At 40.6% G+C, this 13,312-nt stretch overlaps 1 protein-coding gene and 2 non-coding genes across 8 annotated transcripts in view; 2 read left to right on the top strand and 1 right to left on the bottom strand.

The window, feature by feature from the left end:
- The window catches only part of LOC126194696 (polycomb protein Sfmbt-like), a 316,496-nt gene that overhangs the window by 56,431 nt on the left and 246,753 nt on the right, over positions 1-13,312 (bottom strand). For all 6 annotated transcript variants that reach the window (XM_049932916.1, XM_049932915.1, XM_049932921.1 and 3 more), the window contains 2 exons: positions 10,239-10,498; positions 6,947-7,180 (listed from right to left, as the gene is read on the bottom strand). In XM_049932916.1, coding sequence (XP_049788873.1) covers positions 6,947-7,180; positions 10,239-10,498 — 494 coding nt within the window. The remainder of the gene's footprint in view (positions 1-6,946; positions 7,181-10,238; positions 10,499-13,312) is intronic.
- On the top strand, positions 10,720-10,797 carry Trnat-cgu (transfer RNA threonine (anticodon CGU)). Its single transcript has one exon. It is a non-coding gene; the product is annotated as a tRNA-Thr (tRNA).
- On the top strand, positions 11,161-11,235 carry Trnat-ugu (transfer RNA threonine (anticodon UGU)). The gene has a single exon. It is a non-coding gene; the product is annotated as a tRNA-Thr (tRNA).

Below are 13,312 nucleotides of genomic sequence, written 5' to 3'. Positions count from 1 at the left end.
AATGGATGGTACTTGTCAAAGTGGACGTATAGCTGGTGACTGGTAGGTTTGAGATGTATGGACATACTGATACAGCCATTCTTGGGGTGAAGGTGAATGTTGATGTATGTGGCTTGATGGGTAGAGGAGGATATGGTGAAGCAAATGGGGGAGAAGATGTTGAGGTTCTGCATGAATGTGGATAAGTCGTCCACAATCTCAGTCCAGACCATGAAGAGGACATCAACGACTCTGAGCCAGGTAAAGGGTTTGATATTTGGGTGATTAGGAATGTTACTTCTAGATGGCCCAAATAGGTTGGCATATGAGATGGTGGCATGTGGGTGACTGTTGCTACTCCACAGATTTGCTAGCAGGTGATGCCTTCAAAGGAGAAGTAATTGTGGGAGAAGATACAGTCAGTTATGGTGACCAGGAAGGAGGTTGTAGGTTTGGTGTTGGTAAAGGTCTCACGCACACGCACACACACGCGCACACACACACACACACACACACACACACACACACACACACACACACACACACACTCGACTCCCCTTCTCCTATCATTTCCTCCACCAATTCACCACAGTTCTTGTTCCTTTACAACACAGTGCACTACTCATCACTGTAGATATCACTTCACCTTACACTAACATCCCCAATGCCCACGGACTTAGTGCTACTGAACACTACCTTTCCCCAATGGCCGACTGACTCCAAAACTACAACCTCCTTCCTGGTCACCATGACCAGCTATATCCTCATCCACAATTACTTCTCCTTTGAAGCCTTCACCTATAAACAAATCTGTGGTACAGAAATTGACACCCGTATGGCACCATCTTATGTCAAACTATATACAGGCCATCAAGAGAAGGGCTTAACAACTGGCCGGTTTTGAGTGTGAGTACTCGCGTCTGCTCAGGCACGTGCTCGCGAGCAGGTGCAAGGTCGCGAAGTAGGGAGGGAGGGGAAATGCACACGCACGTTTGAATAGGGCCGCAGCGTGCCTATTGAATTCGCGCCGACTGTGTAACGTTTAAAGTACTACGATCAGCTCTAACTGTCAGTTCGCCGGTTAAGAATCATGTCAAGTCGCCGTTGTGTAACCCCAACCATGCTTTGGCAGTTGGGAGGAATTGTATCTGTTTACAGAAAAAGATGGTGTTGCAAAATGTTTAGTATGTCACAAAATGCTGAATTCTTTTGGGAAATTTAATTTGCAGCGACATTATATGTCGTACCACGCGAAAGACTACGGGAATGGAAAATGTGATGGACCAGATCGTGCACAGGAAGTTATTAAACTTAAAAGGAAGCTATCCAAAGAAGATCTGGACGACGAAGAAAAATCAACTGAGGCAGCTCTCAGATTGAGTTACAAAATTGCTTTACTTTTAGCAAAATCCCTGCGCCCATTCACTGATGGCGATTTAATAAAAGAATGTTTGGTAGTTGCAGCGGAACATTTGTGTCCATCTCAAGTTGAACAGTTTCGGATTGTGCCATTATCTAACATGACCATTATGCGTCGCATACAGGACATGACAGATGACGTCCAGAGCCAGCTTGCTAATACCTGTAAAGATTTTATGGCGTATTCTTTAGCTCTGTATGAAAGTGTTGATATCACTGGAACAGCGCAGCTTGCCATATTTATTAGAGGTGTTAATAGAGATCAGGTGAGGGAGGAGTTCCTCGATGTGGTAGCCATGAAGAACACTACAACTGGAGGTGATATTTTAAGTAGTGTTGAAGAAAGTGTTGAAAATATAGGATTGCCGTCTAATTCTTTAGTTTCAGTGTCTACAGACGTTGCACCAGCGATGACAGGGAAAAAAAATCAGGTTTCGTTGCGCTGTTGAAGCAGAAAATGCAAAAACTGACCGTGCCGAATGAAATAAGGGGCGTTCACTGTGTGATCCACCAGGAAAACTTATGTGCAAAGAGTATCACTCTAAAAAATGTGATGAGTGTTGATCTTCGTACAACCAATTATATAAGGAAGCATGGGCTACAACACAGACAATTTAAAAGCTTTCTTGAGGATGCAGAAAGCCAGTATGGTAGCCTGCCTTATTACAGCAAGGTCTGCTGGCTTAGTCGTGGCGAATTATTAAATCGATTTTTTTGCCTATTAGATGAGATAAATATGATCATGGAAATAAATAACGTCTGTGTTCCTGAATTGAAAGAGCCTTCATGGAAATGTGATCTCGCATTCTTGGCAGATTTAACTAGCCATCTGAATGCTTTGAACATTTCACAACAAGGTAAAGATCTGCTAATTACTCATTTCATAGATTGAATACGAACTTTTAAAATGAAATTGACACTTTGGGTGGGTCAGCTGGAAACAGGAAATTTAGCTCATTTTCCTAAATTATCATCCATGCAAGATGTTCACAAAGACTGTGAACATTATTCACATAGTTTAGTTGCCCTTAAGGAAGAATTTGAACAACGCTTTCAAGATCTGACAGCACTAGACAGTGATTTTGATCTGTTCTCCTCTCCATATTCAGCGAATATTGAAGAGATTCGTCCTGAGCTGCAACTAGAAATTATTGACCTGCAGTGTTACACAGAATACAGAGACAAATTTCAGAACAAGAAAAACATCTTGGAATTCTACAGACACTTCCCTCAGGATAGATTTCCTTGTTTGCACAAACTGGCGGCTACAATAATATCAATGTTCGGTTCCACATATTTTTGTGAACAACTGTTCTCTGCAATGAAATGTAACAAGACGCGGCTGAGAAACGCATTGTCTGATCGAAATTTAAACTGCACGCTGCGCCTAAAATGCACAAGAACAATTACTCCGAACATACACGCAATTGTAAAGGGCAAAAAGTGCAAGATAAATGAGAATCCCACACTTCAGTGATACCTTTTATTGCGTAACAGTTCACAAAGTAATACGAATGTAGAGGCATACACTAAGCTAATAAAATTATGTGGCACGTGTACATTCTCCTTTATTTGTTTCATTTGTTGCAGTAATAATTTGTGAGTGATATCCCTGCAGGTGGCCGCGGATTTACATTGACTGGCGGCAGCTGTTGTGTGCCCCACGTGACTCTCCCCACTCTCCGCTCTGGTCCGGTAGTGGGGGTAGCGTACTCGCGCTGCTCCGTGCTCGCGCCTTGCTGCTCACAGCTTGCTCCGCGAGCACGTATGTTGTGAAGCCCTGATATAGAGGAATGTTCCTGTTCTTGTTATGGTCTTCAGTCCGAAGACTGGTTTGACGCAGCTCTCCAAATTACTCTGTCCTGTGCAAGCTGCTTCATTTCCAAGTAATTAATGGAACCTCCGACTTTCTAAATCTGTTTACTATATTCATCTCTCAGTAGTTCTCTAAGATTTTAACCCTACACTTTCCTCCAATACTAACTGGTGATCTCTTGATGTCTCAGAATGTGTCCTACCAATTGATCCCTTCATTTAGTAAAGTCATTCCACAAATGTTTTGTCTCCCCAGTGCCTGCTCATTAGTTATATGATCTACCCATCTAATCTTCAGCAGTCTTCTGTAGCACCAGATTTCAAGAGCTATTCTCTTCTTGTCTAAACTATTTATCGCCCATGTTTCACTTTGATACAAGGCTACACCTCGGATAAATACCTTCAGAAAATACTTCCTAACACTTAAATTTATATTCGATGTTAACAGATTTCTCTTCTTCCGAAACGCTTTTCTTGCTATTGCAAGTCTACATTTTATATCTTCTCTGTTTATGCCATCATCAGTTATTTTACCATTCAAATAGCATAACTCATTTAATACTTCAAGTGTCTTGTTTCCTAATCTACATCTCTGAGCATCACCTGATTTGACTACATTCCACTATCCTTGTTTTGCTTTTGTTGTTGTTTACCTTATATCTTCCTTTTAAGACACTGTCCATTCCGTTCAACTGCTCTTCCAAGTCCTTCGCTGTCTCTGACAGAATTACAATGTCATCGGCATTTCTTCTCCCTGAACTATAATTCCTACCCGAAATATTTCAATGGTTTCCTTTACTTCTTGCTCAATGTACAGATTGAATTACATCGGTGATAGGCTACAACCTTGTCTCACTCCCTCCTCAACCACTGCTTCCCTTCCATGCCCCTCAACTCTTATAACTTTCCTGAATGTGCAGATGGGAACTCTCCCACTGCAATATATCGTATGTTCCCCCTCCATCCCCAAAACTCTCCACTGCACTTAGCTGCGCTACCCTGTCCCTACACACTCCCGCACGCAGCACTACATCTTTCCCCACTTCCACCCTTTTACCCTTGCCCCTCCTCACCCTATGCTGCTTCATAGCACCCAACAGCCACCCCAGATGCTGCCCTTGCAATGCGCGGGTACAGTCTGCAGTCTTGACCAATGTGGCCAGAGACAGTGGTCACGTGTGAGTTGAGTTTGTGTTTTCTATTTCAAAAGAATGTCTTTTGGCATCTGTCAGTTTCTCAGAAGTCCAATGGTGGGAACTAGCACTACAAAATATCCTTGGTTCTCACCACCCACCTGGCCTTAATCTACATTAATTCCTCCCATCTCAGGATTTCTTCATAGTAATTACTCCTTTCTTCACTCCATTTTACTTTTCTACATCTTTCATTTTCTGTCCTGCCTGTTTTTCGGTGTCCCCCCCTCCCACCTCTGTTACATACAATGCACCTAGCTTTCCACTCTTATTAACTTTAGCTCACTGTTTTAGTAGTAATCTCTGTCTTGCATATTACTCTGTGTACCACCTTTAAGCTCTCAGGTTTCCAAACCATGTCTGGTGCAGTCTGAACAATCAGCCTTTCCTTCTCATCCCCCCCCCCCCCCCACCCGGGTTCTTGGTGATTTTTCTGAACTTTACCTCTTTTCCTAAACTTCTCTAATTCTTTTCCTTCATCCATCTTCGTTCCTCTTCAACTCTACTACTGGAAGAAGCCACTGGCTCTGAAAGTATGCGTAACTTTTTGTGTGTATGTGTGTTTTCTCTTGCCACCCCTTGGCGAGTAGATTTTTTTATCTAACCAGTTACATTATAATTAATTAATCATGACAGCTGCCACCCATTCCATATCAAACGGTCCCTTCCCTACAGCCTAGGTCTTTGTGGCAAACGAATCTGCTCCAGTCCTGAATCCCTGAACCATTACACCAACAACCTGAAAACAGCTTTCGCATCCCGCAACTACCCTCCCGACCTGGTACAGAAGCAAATAACCAGAGCAACTTCCTCATCCCCTCAAACCCAAAACCTCCTACAGAAGAACCACAAAAGTGCCCCACTTGTGACAGGATACTTTCCGGGACTGGATCAGACTCTGAATGTGGCTCTCCAGCAGGGATATGACTTCCTCAAATCCTGCCCTGAAATGAGATCCATCCTTCATGAAATCCTCCCCAGTCCACCAAGAGTGTCTTTCCGCCGTCCACCTAACCTTCGTAACCTCTTGGTTCATCCCTATGAAATCCCCAAACCACCTTCCCTACCTTCTGGCTCCTACCCTTGTAACCGACCCCGGTGTAAAACCTGTCCCGTGCACCCTCCAACCACCATCTACTCCAGTCCTGTAACCCGGAAGGTGTACACGATCAAAGGCAGAGCCACGTGTGAAAGCACCCACGTGATTTACTAGCTGACCTGCCTACACTGTGAAGCTTTCTATGTGGGAATGACCAGCAACAAACTGTCCATTCACATGAACGGACACAGGCAGACAGTGTTTGTTGGTAATGAGGATCACCATGTGGCTAAACATGCCTTGGTGCACGGCCGGCACATCTTGGCACAGTGTTACACTGTCTGGGTTATCTGGATACTTCCCACTAACACCAACCTATCAGAACTCTGGAGATGGGAACTTGCCCTTCAATATATCCTCTCTTCCCATTACCCACCAGGCCTCAACCTCCGCTAATTTCAAGTTGCCGCCGCACATACCTCACCTGTCATTCAACAACATCTTTGAATCTGCACTTCCGCCTCGACTGACATCTCTGCCCAAACTCTTGGCCGTTACATATGTCTACTTGTGTCTGTATATGTGCGGATGGATGTGTGTGTGTGTGCGTGTGTGCTAGTGTATACCTGTCCCCTTTTCCCCCTAAGGTAAGTCTTTCTGCTCCCGGGATTGGAATGACTCCTTACCCTCTCCCTTAAAACCCACATCCTTTCGTCTTTCCCTCTCCTTCCCTCTTTCCTGATGAAGCAACCGTGGGTTGAGAAAGCTTGATATTTGTGTGTGTGTTTGTGTTTGTTAGTGTCTCTATCATCATACCAACACTTTTGTTTGGTAAGTTACATCATCTTTGTTTTTAGATTAATTAATTAGTTAGTTATATTTCTGACAATTTCTGGCTATAAATATAAAGAAAGTATTTACAGAAGCCCAGTCAACAAACTCCATTTATTCCCATCCTATACGCTTCATATCAAGGTAACGGAAGGCTGACAATTTTTAAAGAAGCATGCGTGATGCATGTGGCAGATCACGAAGCCAATTACTATTGAGTGTTAAATTATACACTGGGTCTAAACTGTACATTATACTGGTCCTCTACTTATACAAAACTATTATGTACTACACTTAACTTAGATATATCACTAAGTCCAATGTTTTTTTTTTTAAATAATAGTCCATTGGCTGAACACCATCAGGAAACCAAAGTAGTTCAGCTGAAAATGATACACAAATATATTGTTATTGCATAATTACATTTACTTTTTCTACAATGTAAGGAAAAGATAGATTGCTACTACTGTAAAGATGGCACATCAAGATGCAGGGGGACACAATTAAAAGACACACGTTTGCTTTCAGCCACAGCCTTCATCAGAAAAAGAAAGTGAGACACACAAACATTCATTCATACAAGCAAGCACACCTCACGAACACATGACTACCACCTCCGACAGCTCGAACGAGAATGAATCATTTATTTTTCTGTTATTCGAAAACTCACCCTGTTGAACAACGCCAATGGCACAGTTTCAAGATTATTTTCCCTGAGGTAGGTTTCCCAGTCAAATTCTGACGGGTCATAGCCCTTAGGAGGAGTCAGAGGAATTGAATTTGTATCACAGAAACCTGCTGGGAATATGCAAGGTGAGCTGCTGTGATAACAAAACCAGTCCGCTCCAGATTCATCTGCATCATAGCTGTCAATTCGTATCATTATATACCCTTCTTTCAGTACCTGAAATATTTAACTTTATTAGACAAAGCTTTACATAAATAATCTTTTCATTTCATTTATTAATCTAAGCACAGAAAATTAAGATCCGCAATAAAATTTACAAGTAGTATGTATCTGTAAAAACTTCCTCGTATTAGTGTTAAAGAGAGAAAGGTTTTGTCAGTGAATACATGTTCACCATGCAAATAATGTCACCTGTCACATTGAAATTAATAGAAAATTCTGGTGTGGCTTAGTGGTAAACTGTCAGATTTCGGATCCACAGGTCCCAGGTGTCATTAGTCCTAGGAAATGCATCTGTTACTCATCACTTCTTGCAATGTTTGTTAATCTGAAAAATACTGCGTTCCATTTTAGTAGGGGTTTCATCAAACTGTAGGTTCCCCCTATAATTCACTGGGAAAGAAAATTCATACAAAGGACCTCCAAAAAGATCATGCCTAATTAAGCACTGTGGTGTTCAAACCAAATTTCTGGTTGATGACAGCCGTATCTCTACTTCGGGGAGATTAGGCACCTGCAGATGATGTAGGCAAAGATGGAGTGAAGGAACAACATCTTCAGGAGTGCTCAGAAAGGCCATGAGGTGGTACAGAGCCATGCCCATCTCATTTATTGCACTAGCCTCATATGCCATGCTATGCATGGCAGAAGGGTAAAGGGGGATAATAGGCTTTGGACATACCAATAACCATTTTCTGAAAGAAGCGGTAGATTTTGGAGGCCTGCTGCCAATATTCTGCAATGACATCTTGATTTACAAGGATTCCTGTCAGAATAGCAGCTCAGGGATAATCGTAATTGACGAAGTCAGCTGGCAAGGCAAAGCAAAACTAGTCAGGACATTTACCATTGCTTTCTGTGTAGCAGTAAATGATCACCAAACTTGCAGACTGTATGAACGAACTCAAAGAAACTGTTCCTCTACAGCAGGCTGATCCAGCATGGCTGCCCATGTGCAGGCAAACTAGCATACGAGGGCAGAGATGGGCAAACAACTTGTACATGGACATCAGGCAACTGGCCCATAGTCTACAGGATCATTTGGCTCAGCTGAGTGGCCTCCAAGCAGACATGATCATATGGTGACACATTTAACAGAAAAATTAAACCTAAGTAAGAAATACCAACATCATATTATAATTATGGCACATTAAATTTCTTTTTGTTCACATATGATGAAATATCTGACGTCATATCACTTGTTTCCACAGGCCTCTCAATGCTCCTCAGTTGGATCATCAAGCTGGATCTATCTATACATTTTTTCCTTACTTTGTTTTCTTTTTTGTTGCAAAAACTTTTTCACAAACTTTTAACCTAAACACAAACAGGTTGCCAACTACATTCCCGTGTAGATTAAGAAACTTTTCTACAAGTACATCTTGGTAATATCATAACAGTTCTGTGCTGCTGTAACACCTGCCCTTGAGCGGAGTGCAATTTCGTAAATCACTGCCTTCTAACTACACTGCTAAAGGCACATCATCTGTATACCTGAAAATGGAGAGCCAGAAAATTTCTGTTCATTTTCTAGACGGTATGAAAAATCAGCTTGACAAAGTTACACAATGTTTTATTGATAAATGAGGGAACATATCTGGAGATAAATGTCAAGATGAGAGACATTAGAAAAACTTAGTTTTTCTGTACTACTCTGCATTTCAAAGAATAGGTGTGTGTGAACACATTACTTTTATCCCACATCCTTAATAACCAGTATTGTGTTCCATTGAAGAGTCACGTTTACATTACTTAAAGACCTCTCAATATGAGTGAAAAAGTCTGTGTGCAGGCAACCCCACGAGGGTAGCCTATGACCGGCACTGGCCCAACAGGACAGGCTATAGTTGTTTGTGCTGTGTGGGGCAACCTACTCATTTATTGGAATTTTTTAGCTTTAATTTATTTATTTTTCTTCCTCCCTTACTATATTGGTTAAAATTTGTGTTATCCTCTCCATTTGCTGTATTCATTTCTTCCACATCCAGCTTTACACCTCATTCAACAATATTTAAACTGAAGCTGGCAATGTGTGTGGTGATGTATTAGTTTTGATCTCCTTTTCTCTCTGACAACATTTCTTTCATTTGTGTGTTCTTTCCACTTCACCCAATGTATGTCCCACTTAACTTTAGTGTTTTACTCCCTTTCCAACCTCCACCAATTGGTTCATCTTTTCTTTTGTGAAGTAAAATAGCTACAGCCTGATTAATATTAACTGTTAGTTGACATAATATTCCTTGGAACTTAAGATGTCCAATCAATCAGAGCACACACTGTCACATTTCTGTCACATCTGAAGAGTTTAGCATTACCAATATGCAATAGCAGTGTCTGTTCATTTGCAGCATATATGCATAATCTGTTATCATGCACTGTCAGCAGCCAATTTGCCTGCTGTCTCGCCAATGGCTAAAAATGAATTCTGTCTGTTGCCAGTCTTAAATGAGGTGAAACTGACAGCTAATTTGCAACCAATAAGTTTTGCCATTTGCCCTTTATTTTGAAAAGGATTACAACATTACCCTCCCTGTCTTCCTGTACCCACCATATTAAACTGTGACTATTCAGCATATGGAAAATTCAGAAGCAATAATTTATGTGGAATAATTCACCAAGTTCTCAGATTTGAATCTTCCCAAGTTCCTGGAACTATTCAGAATAACATCCTCAGTATCTAGGATAGTAAGTAAACAATTTCAGCAAGCTTCATTAGCTGTCATAGAAGTGGTTGAGTCTGATGCCTCCTACAGCAGCCACCATGTACAACACAGGCCACAACACGGAACAACAATAATCAAGGTATGTGTACTTGTTACTCACTATCAGCTACAAGGTGACTCAATTTGGTGGTGAATTTTATCATCTTTGATGCAATTTCATAATAATCAAACACACCTATCAGTCAAATGTTACATAAATGGACAAGTACATAAACCTATACAGACATATTACAATATAACTGTTACATAAACAAGCAAAAAGAAGTATTTCCACATTAAAGAAATAAGTAGGAAAACAGTGGCTTGACTTTGATAATATCAATTATAAATACCTTCATAACAGTTGCCACACAAATTGATGACAAATTCAACGGATCTACAGCTTCAAGTTTCATTCCTTCCCTAAATTCAATATCAGGTGGATAATTAATTGTTCTTGGTGTTATAAAATATTCTTCTGTGGCATCATCTTCGTGTAGGTTGCCCGATATACATCTTTCCATATAGCTTCGATGTGCTGATATACAATGCCCCACACGTTCTGACCATCCACAAGGATGAATCAAAGGGGAATCTTCGTGACACCAGAAACCTTTAAAAAAAAAAAAAATAGACACCAGAAACCTTTTAAAAAAATAAAACAGTCAACACCGAGAAAGTGACTTCCTATATGAATTACGCAATGTGAAGACATTCCCTATATGTAACTATGGTCTGCCCTCTTATGTGCAAGTAAAAAGTGAAATGATAATTAAATGGACACCCTAACTGCAAACAGGCGTTGATGTTCTTCATTGGGGACATGTTGAAAATGTGCCCGCGGTGGCTCAGATGGATAGAGCGTCTGCCACGTAAGCAGGAGATCCCGGGTTCGAGTCCCGGTCGGGCACACATTTCAACATGTCCCCAATGAAGTACATCAACGCCTGTTTGCAGCTAGGGTGTCCATTTAATTATCATTTCATTTCTAGCAAATCTGCATGGTCATCCACGGTAACTGTTCTTTCGGGAACAGATACTACCGTCATATATAGTTAAAAATATGGCTTCCCGGCCATTGACCTTCTTGTGCGAACGCACATGCTATGCCCGAACTCGTACGGGACTTGGTAGATTAATCTGCCACGAGTAATGAGTATAATGGGCAAACATCTATTAGGCGCACTACGAATGTAGTGGTGTGGACATGTAGGGAATGTGTATCTCACGGGGAGCACGCAAGGGATAAGTCCCTGCAGACGCACTATCCTCTGTGCCCGCGGTGGCTCAGATGGATAGAGCGTCTGCCATGTAAGCAGGAGATCCCGGGTTCGAGTCCCGGTCGGGGCACACATTTTCAACATGTCCCCAATGAAGTACATCAACGCCTGTTTGCAGCTAGGGTGCCCATTTAATTATCATTTCATTTCTAGCAAAGCTGCATGGTCATCCACGGTAACTGTTCTTTCGGGAACAGATACTACCGTCATATATAGTACAAGTAAAAAGTGATTAAACTAAGTTTTAATCAAACAATGGAAACTAGTATCAACGAAGCAGGAAAAAAACAGATTTCTACATACCCCAAAGAAGACACGTCAAGTTGCACGCTGGCACAATCAAAAGACACTTACATCAAGCTTTCGGCCACAGCCTTCATCAGTCACACACACACACACACACACACACACACACACACACACACACACACAAGCAAGCACATCTCACCATCAACTCCAGCATTCTGGCCCGAGATGCTGGAGGTGGCAGTTGTGTGTGCACGAGGTGCGCTTGCTTGTGTGTGTGAATGGTGTGTGTCTTTCTTTACTGATGAGGGCTGTGGGCAAAAGCTTTAACTTAAGTATGTTTTAATTGTGCCAGGCTGCAACTTTATATTTCTTCTTTATGGGTCTTCTTTACGGTAAAGTACCAATCTGTCTTAAATTATGTTTTATTTAAATTAACAATCAATTTTTGACAAAATAATTTCACTGGATGTATAAAAAAAAAAATAAAAAAAAAAAAAATCTCACCAAGTGGCGGCAGAAGACACACATAAAAGGAAGTTACAATTAGGCAAGCTTTCGGAGCCAGGCAGAAAGTGTGAAGGGAAAGGAAGAGGGTGAAGGAAAGGACTGAAGAGGTCTTGGAAAAGGGGTAGATTTCTGGAAAGTCACCCAGAACCCCACTCGCCAATAATCAGTCTTTCCTTCTCATGCTGTCCAGTATGTGCTCCCTGACTCGTGGTTCTGGGTGAGTTTTCCAAAATCTACCCCTTTTTCCTAGACCTCTCCAATCCTTTTCCTTCACCTCTCTTCCTTCCCCTTCAACCCTTCTGCCCAGAGGAGAAGCCACTGGCTCTGAAAGCTTGCCTAATTTATAAACTCCTTTTATGTGCGTGTTCTGGTGCCGCTTGGTGAGTAGATTTTTTTGTCTATTCAATTAAACTGTTTTATTTAGATTGGTACACTTTAAGAAACAACAGCAACAGATCATCTGATTAAATTGGAAATTCATGATCAACAGTCAATAATGAAAAGCAAATTGTCTCCTTTACAGGATTTAAGGTCAGAATGTTAAATGAACAGGAAGTTGGGTAAATTAACAATGTTTCTGTTTTTATGAACAAGTTAAGTCTAACTTTGAATTAATAGCAATCCTCTAGTAACTGGTGACACTAAATAAGAAAAAAATTGAGACAAAAACATTTTATTCAAGAACTGTTCTTCTGTTAATGTTCATTTCCTTTTTTAGTTGCTTTATTCAATTTTTAAATACACAGATTGTGAAAATTACATTGCAAAATACTCAGGTAAAAATGCTACAAAATATCAGCCCTCTACAAATGCAGAATAAATTCTGACACAGATCAGTTTGTCTATGATGTATCCTTAAAAACATGAATTTTATGAAAGCAAAGAATTACTGTGTGTACAGAAAATTTTACTTGGCTAAAATTGTTTACCATCTAATAGCTATGACAGTGCCATACTACGAAATTATAATTTAAGCGAAATTTTTTGACAGAATCCTATATTTAATTACAATTTATCACTCCAAAATCTCATACATCATGTTGAATACTTTGATTTTAAGGCATTTATATTAAGAACAAGTGGCAGCTTCCGTCAATGCTTTTAAAGATAAAAGATATTTTCCATAGAGTCAAACCTTTTAAACATAAATGATGGTATCAAATTATCATACAAATAGTTTGAATCACAGAGCAAGAATTTAATACGAACAGAAAACTGTTCATCAGATTAAAATCAATAACAAATTTGAAGTTTGTTGGAACTGCTTTTACATCTAAAGCACTGACAATCTTATGATTAAATGAAAACTAAACAGAACTTTTGTCTTTTCATTAGGTGTTACAATATGTGGAAATTAAATAATTTTCAGCAAATTAAGTGACACTTTCGGT

Source organism: Schistocerca nitens, chromosome 7, assembly GCF_023898315.1.
Source record: "Schistocerca nitens isolate TAMUIC-IGC-003100 chromosome 7, iqSchNite1.1, whole genome shotgun sequence".
In the NCBI taxonomy this organism is placed as follows: Eukaryota; Metazoa; Arthropoda; class Insecta; order Orthoptera; family Acrididae; genus Schistocerca; species Schistocerca nitens.
This window is presented reverse-complemented; position numbering and strand designations above follow the sequence as displayed.